At 41.2% G+C, this 19,609-nt stretch overlaps 1 protein-coding gene across 3 annotated transcripts in view; it reads left to right on the top strand.

The window, feature by feature from the left end:
• The window catches only part of foxj3 (forkhead box J3), a 102,476-nt gene that overhangs the window by 64,273 nt on the left and 18,594 nt on the right, over positions 1-19,609 (top strand). For all 3 annotated transcript variants that reach the window (XM_084736386.1, XM_084736368.1, XM_084736377.1), the window contains 3 exons: positions 8,856-8,930; positions 13,124-13,207; positions 16,622-16,723. In XM_084736386.1, coding sequence (XP_084592512.1) covers positions 8,856-8,930; positions 13,124-13,207; positions 16,622-16,723 — 261 coding nt within the window. The remainder of the gene's footprint in view (positions 1-8,855; positions 8,931-13,123; positions 13,208-16,621; positions 16,724-19,609) is intronic.

The raw sequence follows: 19,609 nt of genomic DNA, 5'->3' as shown, positions 1-19,609 counted from the left end.
AAGCTGAAGCATACAGCATCCTGGCACTCTTTTGTCATCACACAGCAGGCTTTCATCCAGTCAGTCAGAAGAGCCTCGTTCAGATGGCCTTGAGGTCACAGCTCTTCTCACAGCTAACGGGATTAAATCATCCAGTGATTGCACCTGGACGAACTTACCTTTTCTCTACCTGCGTGTATGTGTGTGCAACAAATTTATTTATTTATTTTTTTGTTAAAGCGGTGCCTTGCTGAGCGAATGCTGTGGCATCCCACATGCCTTCCCACACCCACTACAAATAGACAGCGAAGGTGCTACATTCCGTGGCCTCGGTGCAGATCCCCGAGGCTGAGGAGTATGTTCTGTGTTGGTGGGCATGTCACAGGGTCCATATAAAATAACAAAGGCCTAAAAATACAGTAATCTACCTGTGAGTGTGTGTCTGTGTGTGTGTGTCTCTGTGTCTATGTGTTACTGTATCTGTAGTGATTCACTTCCCGTTTCCTTTATTGTGGGTTTACTTTCTGCACTCAGCTCTTACCGCTCCTTACTGTCACTTCTGTCTTTCTTTCTTTCTTTCTTTCTTTCTTCCCTTCTTTCTTTCTTTGTTGTGATTGATGGTTTTCATGTCAAGATTAATGAGGTCTTTATTATTGCCAAAATCACCAAGTTTAGATAAAATGAAAAATGCCTCTCTAACCCATTGAAATGACATCCCTGGTCATACTGTACACCTGTTTAATAGAGCCAGACTGATTTATTGATCGGCCGATATTATCTACCCAATATTGGGCTAGCACAGTTATCTTGATCTTTAAAGGATTTGTTGTATATATTGTCCAATATTTTTTAATTAATATAATGCAGATTGTTTTCATTTAAGTTTTTAAATCTAATATACTTAAATAATTTTGTATATATTTGATTCTTTTTCTTAATTCAAGTTGTCGTATTTGTGTTTTTTTGAATTTATAGTTGTTTATAAGTATTAAAAATACCAGTGAAAGCTTTCTTTCAGTGCCCTAATGTCATTTTGGATTTTCTTTATAACAAATAAACAATATTGGCTGATATATCATTATATGAATTTTTGTTCAGATAGTTATCGCAACATTAATTTTGTCCTCATCCCTGTCCCCTTGGTCTCTTGCCTTTTTTAGCAACCTGTACCTAAGAGTTTTTTTTTTTAGTGATCATTGATTCCAGGTCTAATTCTGCTTATTGATAATGACAGTGTATTTATCAAATAATGGTTTTGATTCGTGGCATGTTGTTGAACAAGAAAACAAGGCAATTATGTTGAAGCAAAAATCTACTGTTACTTTTTTTGTCTTATCTCAAGAAGGCCCCCACCTGTGTTTTTGCTTAAATGTCAAATACAAGAAAAAGATAATATTATAACACTATGACTGAGACATCAAAAGTGCTGCTTTCTTCTAACATGCAGCAGTTTTGTCATTTAAGACGGACTTTATCTCTTGCATGAAATTATTTTCACAGTGATTCAATTTAATTGTTTCACTACTGTCTACGATGACATCTGCAGTCCACCATATTGTAAACACTATTCATGTTCATTATACCAGCCCTAAAGTCTTTCTTTCCATTTATTTGGCTGTTGTTTCACTCACTCATTCATTCACTCACTCATTCGCCCACTCAGTGACCAGTTCTTTCCCTCCCTCTCACCATTCATTCCTCCAAGACATTTCTGTATTTTTGAACAAATCTGAAGCTTCTATCTCAGCAGTGGCTCAAGTCTTTTATATCGCTCCATCATTCAGACTTGCTGACAGGTCAATTAGAGGTTGAGGTCCAATCCTCCAAGCGATGGCACTTGCAAGAGTGTTTGCTTTGGTTCGTCTGATTCGTCATTCTCCCCTCATCTTTGCAGACAGTCAGTACAAGATATTAGATGTGGCAACACGGGCATGCATAATATTTTTACATGGCTGTTTTCACTCTAAAAGCCCAGTGGAACATTCTGTCTTCTATTTTATTGTTAATGTGAAAAGACATGTTGATTTCATACAAAATGGGATAAACTGGACGGGTACTGTGATTGGGTACACAGTGTCACCTCAACTAACCTCTGAGCATTTAACTTTTGCTTTTCTCCACAGACCTGCTTTTTATTAGAAATGTGAATTGACTCATTTCACTTGGAATATTTGCCTTTAGAGCAGCTCCTGTAGTAGAGGTCATTGTAATGTTTAACCATTGGCTCCTGACACCATTCACCACCGCCTGTTTTCCCACACACTGCAATGCAAGGGAGAACACTTTGATCACAAAGACGGCAAATCCAGCAGCATTTAAGTTCCCCTCCATTTTGAGTTTAATCTTAACACTTTAAGAGCACCTCTAGGTCATCACAGACTCTCACTTGGTCTCAGGAATGTTTCAAGTAAACTCACAACCTGACTGATGCCTCTTGTTGCTTTTTGTTAGTTGTGGGAAATAAAAGAGTGGGCAGATTGTTGGCTGGTAAGAACCCCCACACACTTTCTTTTTTTTTTAAGGTTTGTCTAGAGGCATGAAGTTGCAGTATGATGGTGTGAATGTGGGAAGGTTAGGAATCTACGGGGGCATTGATTTGCTCACGTTGGACCACAGTGTGACTCTTACTCTCCCTCAGTTGCTCGCTGGTGTTCGTCCCTATGTCATAACTGGTATGTGTGCATACGTATGTCTGTCCCAGCATGCCGGGTTCGCTCCCTTGGGTCTCTGACCGTGTGCACAGGGTGCCTCCTCCTCCCCAGCTGTGAGGAGCAGGGCTCTGACATGGCCTGTCCCTTTAGCTCACTCCAAACGTTTGACACGCCGAGCGCAGAGGTCAGCCTGACCTACTTTCCCCTGGCGGCCCTTCTGCTGAGCTGCAGCGCTCCTCAGCAGGGGGGGCAGCGAGGGCGGAGCTGCTTACGCCTCCACTGCTGTCCTGGTGTGTTAAATCACCGCCATTTGTTAGGAGACACGTTCCAGTGTGTGTGCGTGTTTTTTAAGGTGTGTAGGAGGCATCCCACATACACAGACACACACACACGCAGGCTTGTGCTGAGGTTGGTTATGAAGTGCTCTGTGGGGGTTGCAGGTAGATGCTGGGCAGCACTTGGGCAGGACCCCTGCAGTGAGCTCTGTCTGACTCACTTTGTGTACCACTGTTCACACCCTCTGACCTCTTCCACCTACTTCACTTCCCTCTGTACTGTAGATCCACTTATACCAACTTAGCCTTCTGTCTTAAAGGGATATTTTGAATATTTGATATGGGGTTGTTTGAGGTACTTGTCGATTGTCAGTGTATTACTTAAAGTAGATGGAGATCGGCATGTGCCAGTTAGGAGAAGCAAAGAGGGGTACCAGCACCGAATCAAAACAATGTGCTGCTGTGTACAGGGTCAACAACAAAAGGTATTTTAGGCACTCAGAATCATCTTTAAAAAATCAATATCAGTTTAATTGTATGCTAAATTTGGAATATAATTATAATTGAATGCTAAATTTGGAATTTTCACTGCTCAACCTAGCCAACAGACAGATTTTCTAAAGAGAAACCATGGTTATATAAGCCGCTCTTTCTAAACCAACTAGACTCCATAGGTGAAATCAGTCATTTTACCTCACCAAACACATGAGATGCTGGTTTACCACTTCCTGGATTAGTTAGTTTGTGTTATTGTGTGACTTTAGTGACAAGTCAGACAAACTAATTGATCAAGGCAGCAGTAAACCAGCAACCCCTGTGGTCTATGAAGTAAAATGACTGTTTTGAGTCTGCAAATTAAAGTGGTGAAAATATTCTAAATAAAACGTACACTTTAAGTGATATTGACTTTATTCCATGGGCTATTTTAAGTGGCTAAAATGCCTTTTGCTCCTGACCCTGTCCACAGCAGTGCATTGCTTAGCTTCTGTGCTGGTGCCGCTCTCTGCGTCGCCTAACTGTGGGTGTGCCAACCAGCATCTGCTGTATCTAAAAAAACTTACTGTTGTAGCTCATATAAACACACTCAACATAATCAGAACTATCCCTTTAAAGCAAATACTTTGTACTCACACAGACATGGATAAAACTGCTGCTCAAATGCTGACATATTGTTTATATGCGCAGCAGTAATTGGCCTTAATTTTTCATCAGCCTATCGTTGTCTTCCTCTCCCCTTTCTCTCCTACTCAGCAAATACACTGTGATCTATCAAATGCAGCGACTGTCGCTGTCATCGTCTTTTCTTTTTCTTCCCCTGCTGCTGTTGTTATAATATTTTAAAGTCTCTTTTTGTTCTGGTTCATCTCTCCATCTACAAATGACCCACAGCCTGTTAGTTTCACAGCACACATGTGTCTAAAGCAGTGGAAAGAGTTTGTCTGACACAGTGTGGGATGTCGCGGGCACAGGGCCTGTCAGGAGGAGAAGAGAGCAGTCAGGCAGAGTTCATTAAAAAGTAAACTTCTAATGTAACGGCAGGCCCTGGCTACTTGACTGTATCAATGATTTAGGCCCAGCAGAAGGTCCTTAATGGATAGAGCCACCTCTCTGTGCAAGTTCAGCTGCCTCTGTCCGCCTGGCATCAAGTGGCACACACACACAAACACACACACACACACACACTCAGACATGCAACAGAGGCTGTGAAGGAGAAATGGTTTTAAGTACTTAAGAGTGTATGGCATTGTGTAGCTTGCATCACACACACACACCCTCCCGCTCAGACGCTCCCCTGTTGGACATGTCTCAGAGTTTTAAAGTAGCACAGACTGGCTAAATGGAGAGCCTCGTATCTGTTTGTCACCATCCACTATGCATGATCACATTCTGCGCTCACATTGTTTTATTCATCTGAACTAAGGTTGAACTGCGACAAGCTGAGGGACCGAGTGTGGCTAAAAGGACAAGGCCTGTGTAATGGTGCTGTCACTGCTGCAGCCTGTGTAAAGTAGTCCGCCTAGGCCTAGGACAAGAAGAGCATCTATGAGCCTGAGAGCAGGCAGGATCTCTAGTCAGGTTTATGTATAGGGCTGCAACTAACAATTATTTGTGCTGTCAATTATCTGTAAGATTATTAACTCAATTTTATTTTATTTAATTGATTAATTGTATGATCTATAATGTGTCAGAAAATGGTGAAAAATGTTCATCAATTTTTGCCAAAGCCCTAGGTGATGTCCTTAAATATATTGTCAGATAAAAGATACCAGACAGCTTGATGAGTTTTTTTCTTTGTTAAAAAATGACTCAAACTGATTAATCAGTTATCAAAATCTTTGGTGTTTAATTTAACATAATAATTGACAATTAATTTACTGATTGTTGCAGGTGTGTTTATGTATAGTCAGCCTTGGGGTCGATCATTGAGTCCCACCACATCACTGTTACTTTGCCTGTCTGTCTTGTAGCGTTTGGATATGTGGTGTCAAGTCTATGTGACTTTTTAACATCTGATCTACAGACTAGCTTTTTGTGGCTGTATTATGTTCAGACCACAGAGAGTTCTGATCACATTGCAAGCCTGAGTGCTTCTGTATCTAGTTTTTGAGATCTGGTTGCTGTGTGACCAAAATATATTGTGGTTTGAGACCTCTCCATGAATGTATTCTGGTGTGTAACAGAACCTGTAATAGTCAATAATGTTTGATATGCCCGTGGTAATACCTAAAATAAGAGAAACAAGAGCTAAAACTGGTGGTCAATAAATGGATTAGACAGTCGACAGAAATTAATTAATTGAAAATCGATTTATTGCTGTACTTTCAAGTAAATATGAAGATGACTGTGAAGATTTGTGTGTTTTATATGACTAAGTTGAAATTCTTTGGGCTCCTTCAGATGAAACAAGGTTTTGAAGATTTCACTGTGGGATCTCAGAACATGTGATGGCCATTTTTCATTAATTGATAACCTAAATAATTGTTAGTAAGAAACTACACATTTTTTCAATTTCAGAGCTTTTAAACAGTTTTTAATTATTTAAATTTTTTATTTTGGGACAGTAATTTATATGACAAAATATACATCAAGGCAAAAGCAGTTTTATTTCCTCTGCAATCCTCAGATTTTTCAATATTTAAGAACTTCTTTTTTTACATTTTGGGAGTAGTAAAGTGTGCACATAAGAGCATTGAAAAGTATAAGAGGTAGAGTTTGGCCAAGAAAATAAAATAAAAATCAATGAGATCTGCTAGAATAAAACATTACAGAATCATTCATTCAAGACCTCCACAACATTTGGCCGTAAGGGCTTTACATATCTGACCATTTGGTCTAGAATTTGATAAACACATTTTTCTGAAGACAGAGAGACAAGGTAATCTTCTCTGTAACATAAATGTCATTTACTAGTCATTTATTCTATCCTCTCTTGTATCATTGGGGGTTCAGGAAGTAATCAAACGCTTTGAGGGTGCTTTTTTACAAGTGGACATCAAAATACCAAACATATGTATCGAGACACCTTGCCTGAAAATCAACATTTCCCAAAAACAATGTGGAAAATTACATTGGCAGATCAATGTTAAGTATGCTTTTTAGTTCTTTGTGAAGCTCTGCCCAGAAAGGTGTAATCACTGGATATTCCCAAAATATATGCTAGTGATAGCTTCCAGAGACCCTCTGGGATTTTTTGGGTTTTATCTTGATTCTTAAAATCTTGTGTGTGGGTGTAGAACAACCTGTTGGTATATGAGTTGTGAGAGTCTGTGTCTCTTGTTACCACTTCGATTGTATTTTGTGCTGTTGTTGTCTTTGTCTGTAAGGACTTAGTTTCCTCACTTCAGGTATTTGGGTGACGCTCCGCCCAAAATCCTTTGAGTATCAATCACTCAGCCTTTCAGCATGGAAAGGTGGTTGTTAAAATTTAGCATTTTGTTTCTTCAGAAACAACAGCAGATATAGTTATCCTGAATTTGTGTCAGTTGTATTGGAATACAATGGTGACAAGACAAAATATCCACTTTTCTGCTGCCCATATTCATGCTCAGTATGCTGCAAACACACATTGTCAAAATAAGGCTATTTATGTTACTTTAAGCAGAGTTTTGCCTTTTGGGAAAGGATTTTTTGTGGCATGGAGGTAGCTTTTTTAGCTGTATTTTTTGGTTATAATGCAGAGGTACAGCAGGGTGGTGGATTTTGATTCAGGTGTGTTAAGAGGTGCCATTGGACATTTTTCTTCAGCCCTGAAAACATGTCATTTTTATATTACATTCATTTTTGCAGACACTTCTTCCCAAAGTGACTTACAATAAAAGCATTCAACCTTGATGGGAGCAAGAGCGAGATGTCATCAAATCTGTGAAGTGCGACCTTCTTAAACAACTGAAAGCATGTTCAGAGCTACAGTACACTTGCTTAGGACGATAATAAGAAATGAGACATAAATAAATAGTGTAGTCTGAAAGTCAAGGTGTATAGTCTGAAAAGTTTTCAGACTGTGGTTGAGTAAAGGCTGCAAGTCTGCCATCCTGAATTCACTGGGCAGTTCATTCCAGCACCGCAGGGCCAGAAAGGCGAGTGACCACAGGTACATTGTGCTCCTTCGTGCAGTGGTCGCACCGGCGTGCAATTATTGGCAGAGGGTTGGAGGTCGTACGGAGCAGTTTCCTTCACTGCCCTGCAGGCAGGCGAGCCTTAAACCTCAACTCAACACGAGCTGCAACACAGAGTCGATGTCGTGAACAAATTTTGGGGGATCCATTGTAACATGAATTCTTTATGAAAGAGCAAACTGCAGACTTTTTTGCAGCATTCTTTCAAGCCTGCGGGGACGATTGTTTGATACTCAAAAGATAGATTTAAGGTTGAGTTTCGCTTTCAGAAAATATTCCCTTCTGGCACAAGAAGAGAATTATTTTGACTATGGCGCCAGTTTCCCTCTCTATATTTTCTGTTGGAGAACATTGTTAGACTTCTTCAGCATTGCATTGGCATTTCAGAGCGATTTAACTGGCGAGATTGACAGCATTACAACGAGGCTGTCATTATCATCCCTCCTGTGGTATAATTGCCTATACTGTTGAACAAGCAGCTCCCATCTTTTGCACTTGGGGGTCTTTCTCCCTCTCTGTCTCTCTGTATCTGTCTTTCTCTCTCTGTGTGCCTCTGTCTACTCATCTCCTGCATCCGTTAAACTCATCAGAGAATCCTACAGCTTTTCAGTGTGGCCATCTGTCAATACCACTCCATAAAGTGGAGTGGAGAAACGTGTGCATCCATTGGCTCTCGTAAGCCCTCCGCTGGCCTGCCTCCAGCTGGTTCTGAGGGCCTCGCTGTAGCTGGTTAACCCAGGCCTGGAGCATCGCTCTCCAGCCCTTGTGGCTACTTCAGCCCACCTCGCCTCCCCAATCAGGCAGCTGGATGAACCTCCCTCTTCACCGCTGTGGAGTAGCTTGTAACACTGTAATGAGTTAACTTTCAGAATGATCTACATAATTTATTTCCTGCCCCCACAGGAGCTCGCTGAAGCATTAATTAATATCAGGCCCTGGTATCAGCAACCATCCCAGTGTGGGATTCCTTCTGGCTCCTATTTTTGGCACCCGTGGAATTCAATATATTTGTGCAACCAGAATGCAGTTTGTTGGACATTGATGAAAGATACTGCTTCCTGGTGGCTTTGTACACAGATTGAGTTTGTGTATATGCGTGTCGAGTGAAATCTGGACACAGTTGTAGGCCAGATCTCATGCCACTGAAACGAGCTGACCTCGATGACAGGAGCTGTGACTAAACCTAAACGATACATGCCAACAAGTTGTATGCCCTTGCTGCTGCTGGCAGCAACATTGTCCACACTTAAGCACTACAGACTTGTTTGTGTAATCTGATTTTTGATGTGTGTCCACTCACCTCACCGCCTTTCTCTCTCTGTTTCCCCCTACAGAACTCAATACGGCACAATCTGTCATTGAACAAGTGTTTTCTCAAAGTGCCTCGCTCCAAAGATGACCCAGGAAAGGTGAGACTTAAATTTGATTATAAACAGAGGAAAATGCATGTAATTATAAAACAGAAACACAAACGGAAGAATTAAGTTTAATTTTCCAGCTGGCAGAATTCACTGTTACAACATTTTTGTGGTGTGTATCATGCTATCTCTGCTAGAAAAATGTTACCTTTGAATGGCTGCCAGGACTCTGACAGTCTGGAAATGCATGGCATGCTCGTAATCTATTATGAACCTCTCCCACCCCCACAGAATTGCATTTCAAATGTAAGGAGAGACTAGTTTTTTGGACCGGCACAGACAGCAGATGTGGGTGAGGGAGAGAAAAAGCCAAAGACTGGTGGAGATGGGGCCATAACAGGGTGGAAGTCAGGTCATTTCCAGAATCTTGCGTCCCTGAAGTATTTACTGAAGGTGCTGAAGCTACTAAAAAGTCAGACCTCATTTGCTCCCTTCTCAGCTCTGTCTCCCATTTTTCTTTTTTTAAAACGATGTCCAAGTCCAACATGTTAATTTGACATTTGAATCTCAGAAGGACCACCTACAGTTGCTTTTTCAGCCAGATTTACTTCATTTCCTGATAAATAGTGTCCCCTGGTCCACTGAGTAGTTCGTGAAGGAGACGCCTATACTTCTATATTTAGTATGATGGCGTGCATAGGTCTAACCATATGTAGCCTAACCCAGATTTCATCCCGGCACTGTCAGAGCATACGCTACATATGCTTAGGGAACCACACAAATAATTACACACACACACGCACGTACACACCGACACATGCATGAAGAGCTACGCCTAGCTGTGTAGAGGATGGGGACTGAATGCTAATTTCATGTTTTGCTGTAATCCTCTGATATTGACACTCCTGGGAGCTGCTCCACTAAATACAAAATAATCTATTGCTGTATGGATCCCATTCCAAATGCATGGCCAACATGCTCGCATCCTTAATGTTTAATTTGGAATTTTCCTCACTCCCTTCCCCCCCGAAGACAACTTCAAAGAGGCGCTAGCCGCTCTTGATATGTTGCATCAATATTGTAATGTGGCAGGAATATGAGAACTGCTGGCTGGATGAGATAGGAGAGTCATGTCGCTCTCTGTCTGTCTCTCTCTCTGAGATGGTGTAAGAGATGACAGTTTGTGTTGTACAGACGCACACACCCTGTCTACCTCAGAGGTAGAGCTGCAGCCTGTGAAGGCTACCGTTAATAATCTTTATTTTAATTGGTCTTACGTCTCGGCCTGGACTTTCCAGGATGGCCGGGGTACTTGTTGTGTTTGTCTTTCCTATATTTACACACAAAAGGGGAAGTGGATGACATAATTTATGTTGATGTATGAAAATGAGCTGCGTCATTTGTGGTAAGAGCACACATCTGTTATCAGGATCTGCTTTTCAAAAAGAAAAAAAAATCTGTACAGCCGCCTTTGTTTTATGGCTGCAGAGAATATTGTGGCTTTGCTATGTTGTTAACTCCACGGACACACTTCACTTGGCATTGCTACGGTATATTGCAGTATATCTGTGAATAATTTAATGACTCTTTATATGTTTTTCTTTTTTCCTGCCAACTCTCTTGGGGTGGGTGTAGGGAGATGCAGAAACTCCCCTCCCATGAGGGTTAACTTAATGTGTTCTTCCCCCCCTAATTAAAAGGAACACCACCAAGCCTGGCTTTGTCTCTGTGACTCCTAATTTTCAAACATCTGCATCTGTACCCCTGCAATTAACCCCTGCATCTAAACACAGAGATGTATCACATGTAGAGACACTTTTTCCTCACCTTTTACATATATTTTTCAGTGAAGCTTCTTGTAGAAAAACATGGGGTGTGTAATGAGGTTTCTCCTGCAGTTTTCTGTAGCCTACATCAATATGAGATGTTTCTTCATCTTTGCTTGATTGTGCTGTGAATTATTCCTCCCTCTGAGGAAAATGTTAATTGACCCCAAAGCCTCGCACATATTAAAACTTATAATTTTAACCCCCTGACAAATATAGGCCAACCTTGGCTTTTCATTTTAACAATTGCAGCAGTAGTGTATGTGAGCTGTGAAAATAACAGATTTGCTGGCTTTAACAAGAGCAGGCCATTGTGTATGCACCAGTTATTGTATAGATACTTGAGATACAGTTTGTTCTATGGCCTCTCCTGTTGTTCAGAGAATTTCTGATGGAAATAACAATTATTCTCTCTGCTAAGGAAGTAATTTTAAAGGTCCTGATCTCACTTTCTCTTGACAATTGAGATTTTATCAGGGGCCATATGAAATATTAAAAATAAATTCAGAACTTGCAGGGCCTTAGGGTAAAAATCTGTACTGTAAGCTGCTTTCCTGTTGGTTTCGAGCAGGAACACCATTGAAAAATAAATTAAATGGGGCCGAATGCAAAGATAAATAATGCAGCCTGGTTGTGGAATTGCTCGCTGCAGCCCCAGAGCCAGCCCCAACTGTTCTCGCCTTGATTAGCCTTGCTCAGACCTTAGAAGAAAAGCAACACGGCAGGGCTAGTGCTGCCTCGATTCCTGCGCTGAGACTGTGCAGCCTTCATCCTTGGCAACAGCGCTCTGACTCAGTACCTGAGGCTGAGGAAGTACAGCTTCAGGAAAGGCTTAGCATTTCACCACCACCAGCTGCCCTCACCAGCCTCTCATTGAGGAGCAGCCGCAGAGGAGGAAAAAGCCAAGCCGTTCTTACTAACAAAGCCCACCCACACGCCGCACAAACTCACAGCTATCAACTCAAATAAAAGCTTGGGCTGATAAGACAGACTTTAGGAGAGTATGCGAGGCTTCTAAATTTTTAAATAATGTTGTTCTAAAGCAGGTAAGTTGTAGTGCCAAAGAAACATCTGATGCTTGTTGTGTCCTGTTGGAGGGGAAATGTCTCAGTCCAGTGCAAACATCCTAAGGATGTCACGTGAAAAAGCAATCTGTTGTATTTTAGGGCTGCTCCAACTAAAGATTTTCCTAGTGGACTAGTAGTCGTCAGTTCAAGCCAGTTGTCAGCTAGTTGTCGCATGTTTATGATATTGATGTAATTATTTAAATCTATATTTTTGTGAAACAAAGGGAGCTGCCTGTTAAATGATAACAGCCATAATGAGTAGGCTGAGCCTTATGTTAAATTATTAACACAGTATAACCTCACATGTAAAACAGAGAAATAATTTGTATTCAATTTCACTGAAGCAAATGCACGTGGACTTGTCAACACAATGGATAGGGGTGTCACAATATCAATATTCAATAAAAAAAATCAGTTGAAATGAGTTCTGAGTTTCAATAATCAAAAAAGGCAGATTCAGCAACCCTTTCCTACTTCCAGCATCCAACACAAAAAGAGACAACAGTTCCAAGGCAACACAGCAACGCTTACTGGCTATTTATATCGCACTTGATACCATACAGACCTTGGGTACTCAACTAATGACCCACGGGCCAAAGTCTGGCCCACGACAGGGTTATGGTGGTCTTTCTACCATTGTCTCATTCTCAGTAAATAATAAATTGATTTACACTATTGTTCCCAGGAAGTTGGGTCCAGCCCCCATTCCCAGTAACTTCCTCCTATGGTGACACTTGATTTCGATGTACAGCTTACCTGCATTCGGGCAACGGTGGTCAGACAGCAAATGAGAAAAGGTCAACAATGACACTGAACAAATCAATGAAAGATGGACTGACGAATTTGCCTTAAAAATCTAATTGTGGATTTGGAGAACCATGACACTCCTGACAATGGATGGTGATTTATACTTACAGACTAACTCCTTATGGTACAGACTTGCTACCCAACAGCTTCATGCCTCTTGTCCCCACCTGAGTCTGCTGTGTCTTTATCGCCCATGGAGTCAGAGTCCTGGTCAGACTCTCTGTAAATCACCTTGGAACTCTATTCCCTGTTGTCAGATTCAGTTGGTCTCGGAGGCTATGTAACAATAAAACTGCTAACTGACCAAACTAACTAATGGCAGCTACATGTAGTTTGCAGCTATGTGCCTGTGATTGTTACAAGAAAAAACGCACATGTAGCAACAATTCCAGGTCAGTGGAGAGGCGTACCTCCTGAATGGAGTTTGAGGTGTTTTTTCTTCAACTAACAGATAGATGACAACTTGGTTGACTAAGATTTGACTATATTCAAGGCCAGCCCTAGTTGTGTTTTATCAGCTCACATATCTTTCTTCTGTCTGCAGGGCTCTTACTGGGCCATCGACACCAACCCAAAGGAGGACGCCTTGCCTACACGGCCAAAGAAGAGGCCGAGGTCTGGAGAGCGGGTGAGTGTGATGAGACCAACTCTGCATATTCCTGAGAAAACACATTTCTCCACATATGCTGTTCCTCTGCTAAAGTTGCTGCCTCTATCTCTGCTTGGTGCAGATTCATCTGTGCCTCTGTGTCTCTACTTCTGCCTCAGTTTTCTTTTCCTTTTACCCTCCTTTCCTTTCCCACTCTTTCTCTACCACACACACACACACACACACACACACACACACACACACACACACACACACACACACACACACACACACACACACACACACACACACACACACACACAGAGCCTCAGTATGAGTTCATAATATCCAGACTTTATGTAACTGCCTCTCCATGCTGCTTCGCTAGCCTGTCATGAAGTGGGGTCCTTATTAATAAACTATGCCCCAGGCAGCCATTACATACATTACATTCTGCACTCACTTTTTTTAACAAACATCAATTAATGCAGAGCTGTGTGCGCTGGCTATTCTGAGCGGGAGCTTTTGTCTTTAATTATGGATGAGTTTCGTCCGGCGTTACGTACAGCTGTAGAGGTTTTAGTGAGCTGCTCAGATTGACCTGGCCCTGGGGCATCTCGACGCAGCAGTCTCTTGTCTCCTCCTTCCCCACATTGTGGCTGACCAGAGGCTACAAGGAGAGGAGGATTCTGTTAGGCTGGCGAGGCAGACTCATGCACACACGCGATCACACACCATTGTCTCTACCCCCCACACACACACAGACTACATAAAACTTAACATGCTGTTAATGTAGTCGCCCTGCAGCATTGAAATACTATCACATTCATTCAACAAACCATGTCTCTTTGCTGGTGTGAGATTTTATGGACAACAAAGAGTAAAGGTACAGGAAAAGTGCATTGTTTTTATTATGCAGCTCTGCCAACAGTTTCAACTAAAGCTCTCCTGATGCAGTTCTGTTCATTTGAGCATGACACAAAAGAACGCACCAAGTGAGGAGTGTGTTTTCTGTAGGACACATGCGCTGTGCTCAGCCTCCTCCCCCCCTCTAGACACTGTCTGCCTACAAGGCATTCCATTAAGAGTCTCAGACATTGAAATTGAGAGTTTGTGAAATCTCATTTATGTTTATCATGAATTAAAAATGGTATTGTTGGCAGCCAATCCTCTTACAGTAAGCAGTTTTGGGAGACAGGCATGGCAGAGTTATCTCTCACAACAGTGCGTCTATACAGCGAGCAAGATGAGGGCATGCATAGTGTGCGTGTGCGCTGTGTGTTTGGGTGTGAGGTGAGGGTGGGGATGGGGGCTGTCTCCATCTTCTCAGAAAGCACAGTTCAAATGTGACCTAAATAAAGGTGTTACTCTGTCATATGACAATAGTTCTGCCTTATTTTTTTGTACCGTGTGGTTGGCCTGCACGTGTTGATTATTTTCATTGTCAATTAGGGCTGGACAATATACAGGGTGTCCATAAAGTCTCTTTACAATTTAACACATTTATTACAAAAGCAAATGAATAGACAAATCTGTGGAAATTATTACAAAATGAAAAGTAGATATTGAAGTTGTTTGCCTCATTTAATACACCTCTATATGGGCACCATTAGTTGCACGAAGCACATCAAGACCGTACTCGATTTCTTGCCATGTTCGCTGTAGCATAGCCTCATCAATGGTGGCAATGGCATCAGTGATCCCTTTCTTAATGTGTGAAGCATGAATGTGATTAAAAACTTTGATAACCACTGAGTACATAGAACAAATCTGATTAACATATCTCATCAATTGCTTTTGTAATAAATTTTTTAAATTGTAAAGAGACTTTGTGGGCACCCTGTATTTCGATCTTATATTGATATTGTGATATGACCCCAGACATACTAGTTTGAATAATTGGGTTATAGTTGTATCGTGATATATCATAAGTGTTGCCTTTTCCTAGTTTTAAAGGCTGTATTACAGTGAAGTGGTGCAATTTTCTGAACTTCCCACATTGTTTTAGCTCTTCTATTTATTTGCCTTTACCCACTTAGTTATTATATCCACATTACTGATTTATCAAAAATCTCACTATGTTAATATTTTAAAAGCACACACCAATAGTCATCTCTACAAAAGTGTCACAATATAGTAATGAAATATTTGGTCAAATATATTTTGATCTTCAATTTTGTCCATACCACTCATCTCTGATGGTATGTTATGTTAGAGAAAATGTGTATATCAACATATATATTGTATAATAGCCTAAAAATATCAAGATATTATTTATTACCCTACTGATTATTGTCTTAATAAATTGATTAGTTATTTGATATATAAAATGTCAGACAATTATGAAAGATATTGATTGGTGTTTCCCAAATATGACATCCTCAAATGCTGTGTTTTACCTACAACCCAAAGATATTCAGTCCACTGTGAGAGAGGAGTAACAAAACCTGAAAATATTCATATTTAAGAGGCTGAAATCAGAAAATTTTTACATTTTTTTCCAAAACCTCAAACTCAAACTGATGAATCAACTATTAAAATAGTTGGTGATCAGTTTAATTGTTGACAGCTATTTAATCGATCAATTAAATTGCAGAAGCTGCTATTTTTGGATAAAGGTAGAGTGTGTGACAAAATTGAATTATAATGAAGTAATGTAGTGCTGCTCAAATGCCCTGGCCTCTAAATCTTGTTCTCCAGATATAAGAAAACATATCACAATTGCAGTACCTGTAAGAATAATCACATTATTTTTTTTTTTTTTTACCATGTTTTGCAGCCTTGCAGCTAATTAAGGCACAGCTGATACTATATTTTTGGGGCTGATAAGGATAATATATAGAATATGTTTATAAACACACATTTTTTCAGTGATCCATCAAAAGTGACCAAGATATGTCATGGAAGCAGGATATTAACAATAAAAAGATGTCAGGGCACTAAAACAGTAAACTTTCACCTATATTTTTATCAAAATAACTTTGTTAAAAAATATACAAATAGAGCAAAAGTGTGCATACATATTAAATCTGAATTAAGAAGAAGTACTTAATATACACTAATGCTGCCTATAAAACTAACAAATAAAGACAATCTGTGTTATGTTCTGTGTTAAAAAAAAAACAAAAAAAGAGTTGTCATATGGTACAGCATATATGCCGATACTGATACAGACTGATATAGCTGTGATTGGCTAATATCATACTGATAATAGCAGTCAACCTACATATTGATCAGGCTCTACAATTTATCGATTTATCAATTAATTGTTGCAGCTATACCATGCCGATGAATATGCATCTAGTCTGAGCAGGAGGTTTGTCACACACATAACACAGGTCTTGTAACCTGCAGTGGGATTTCATGTGTTTAATAATTGGATAGTGTTGAATTTTTATTTATTTATTAATTTGTATTTTGTCTGCCTCCACACCCCGCCCCCAACCCCCACAGGCTTCTACGCCGTACAGCCTGGAGTCGGAGTCTTTGGGGATGGAGTGTATGATCTCTGGAAGTGCCTCTCCAACGCTGGCAATCAACACTGTGACTAACAAGGTACTACAACCAGCCATCCAGCCTCCAGCTCCAACACACACCTGGCTACACGGCTGCACCCTGACCCCACCCACTTCTCCAACCACCTACAGCACTATTCCCCACAGAGAGAGGAGCACTCTAGTGGAGGGGAGATACACACTCACACACACACACACAGAAGCACATGCTCATATGCCTAAAGCTTCTCTGCAATGCAACCCACACCAAAATACACAACTATCTGCACTGCAGCACCTTTTTCCTCTACAACAACAGGCAGCAGGCTCTTGTTATCTTCAGCATGGAAATATGATGCTCACACTGATACTTAGCACTTTGCAACCTGATAGACCTTACACAGTCCCGTGCAGACTTGCAATAGGATACACCGCACGCTGCATGGGGTTTCTGTGTTCGCACCTGTAGTGGAGGTTGACGCCCAGAGTCGTGTTTCTCAGTCTGTGACCACATTACAGGTGACCACCACCTCTGCTGCCAGCTCCGTCTGCTCTCTGCAGCTTTTTTGTGTGTAAAAGCTTGGAAACACTTGTACATCACAGAGCAAAGCTACAGGGACTGCTAGCTGTTAGCTGTGAGTGTGCCGCTCACTCTGAAATTTAAATAGGCTTTTTAACCTTAAGCTCTCATCCTCTGAGCCCAGTGGGGGCAGCTCTCAGGTGTACTTTTAAAAAGCCTACAAGAGTGGCTTATTCATTTGCTGCAAGCATTACAAAAAAAGTGTTTAACGTGAACAGGGGTGTTCATAGGAAAGAGAACTTGGTGTGTGTGTGTGTGTGTGTGTGTGTGTGTGTGTGTGTGTGTGTGTGTGTGTGTGTGTGTGTGTGTGTGTGTGTGTGTGTGTGTGTGTGTGTGTGTGTGTGTGTATGTATATATGGTGGGGGTTAGAAAGTCTGAGCCAGCGTTTGAAATTAAAGATGTTCAATTGTCTCTGGGACAATAAAAATAGCACCTAGGACACAAAGCTACGATGTCTGGGACAATTCTGGAACAACTGAGAAAAAAATGAAATTACTGAATTTATGTGTCATTGAATATATATAATTTTAATTGTTAGGTTCAAATAGTCCATCACACAAGTTAAGTTTCTTATTAGTCAATATCATTAATTATCAGTCATGTAGGTCATAACTGATGTTGCGTACTCCAAAGGGTGGAAGTGGCTAAGGTGATAAAATAAGTTTGTTGTATTACCAGTCTTATTCGGGAAGACTTTGCACACTTTACACACAATGGCATTCTGATAGCTGTCGATCCATCCATCCATTTTCTTCCTCTTGGGTCATGGTGGCAGCAGGCTCAGTTGGAATGACTTAGTGTCTGGTAGAAGTCATTAATACATTTTTAGAATGAGTATATGTTTATAAGAGTTAAACTGGGCAATATAGTAATACAGTTGGGCAGGCAGTAAGGCCTGCAGTCACTGAACTCAGAGTGCATATTTTCAGGCTTTTGTTTTCAGGATAACAGGCTTAGTTTTACATTTACAGACAGTTGACAGAGTTGGAAACAGCTGATCAACTTACAGTGTAGGACTCATCGTTGCTTGTGGTTGTCAGAGTATAACATTGGAATGGTCTTGCCTGCAGTCAACCTGCCTGAGCCTTCAGTTGGGCAGCTAGTGTCTTCCATATTTGTGTGAATTAAAAAAAATAATAATGGAACAGGACAGTTGCAGGACACTAAGTAAAAAAGTAAATTTTAAGCCCTAGTCTAAGCATATGCATTTATAACTTGTATGTACATGTATGTAGAGTGTTTTACAGAGTGTTTCGGCTTGTTTTGATGAGTGTGTCAGTGACGAGTAGCCAGGGGCCACTTCTGCGGAGAGCACGCCGTTTTTCATGTTGCTGTGGCAGACAGATTCACAGGCCTAAAGTGTGGAGAAAGATGACCCCTTTTTCCTCTCTGATTGCTACAAACAAGCACTTGCTGCAGCACCAGTCTCCACCGGCAGTGACAGCATAATGAGGCCCTAATGTAAAGAGCTGACAGTTTAGAGTCTGGACTCCTGCCATCAAATACCTCCAGTCAAATAACTCAGAAGAGCAACAAGCTGCAAATATTCAAACTGCACAAAACACGGCTACTGTGTGCGATTTCAAGCTCTGATGAAAAGAAGTTTTGATTTCTCTCTTTTTGTTCTCTTGATTGTGACAAAACCTGTTAACGGTGGAGACAAAGTGTAATAGCAACAGATCTAAGGACCTAACTCCTCGGAGAGAGCTTGTTTCTCACTGTCTTACACTGTAAACACACGACAGGCCACGCCTCTTTCGGTGCAGTGTGCCAAGCCACAGGAATTCCCTCTCTCTGTTTTTCTCTCGCTCCCTTTCTATTCCAGTCTCTCTCCCTCATTCCCGCCTTCTCAGATAGACCAATGGCAGGCAGACGCTGGCAAGACGACGACTACTGAACCAGCAAGAATCTCTTTCTCTCTCCTGCTGGACATTCCTCACACAGATTGTCCCCCCCCCCCACCTCTTTTTTTCTTGTGCGTTCTTCCTCACACACTAGACTCAGATTTTCTTCCCCCTCCCCTAAAGGTTGTGTTCTGAGGCGACCCAAAATGTTGGCGTGAATGTGATGAAACTCTGGCACTGGAGTGTGATGATGAAGGGAAAGAGGGGATTGTTGGATGTGTGTTTGCTGATGAATAGTCTGGCCTTTTTTCTCTCCGTGTCTCATATCCCTTCCTCCTCTCTTCCTCTGTCTGTTCAATCCTGCATGCAGGGATTGTGCTGAACACTAGCTGGCATTGTTGGAGACACCTGGGCCAATCTTGCTTTGATTTCATAATCCATGTCTCATGCTCCAGATTAGGCCCCCATGTAAAAGACACCTCTGGCTTTTTACTTAATTCACTGCTAAGAATAGAACTCTGAC

This window comes from Lutjanus erythropterus, chromosome 2 (assembly GCF_056507025.1).
Source record: "Lutjanus erythropterus isolate fLutEry1 chromosome 2, fLutEry1.hap2, whole genome shotgun sequence".
Lineage (NCBI taxonomy): Eukaryota > Metazoa > Chordata > Actinopteri > Lutjaniformes > Lutjanidae > Lutjanus > Lutjanus erythropterus.
This window is presented reverse-complemented; position numbering and strand designations above follow the sequence as displayed.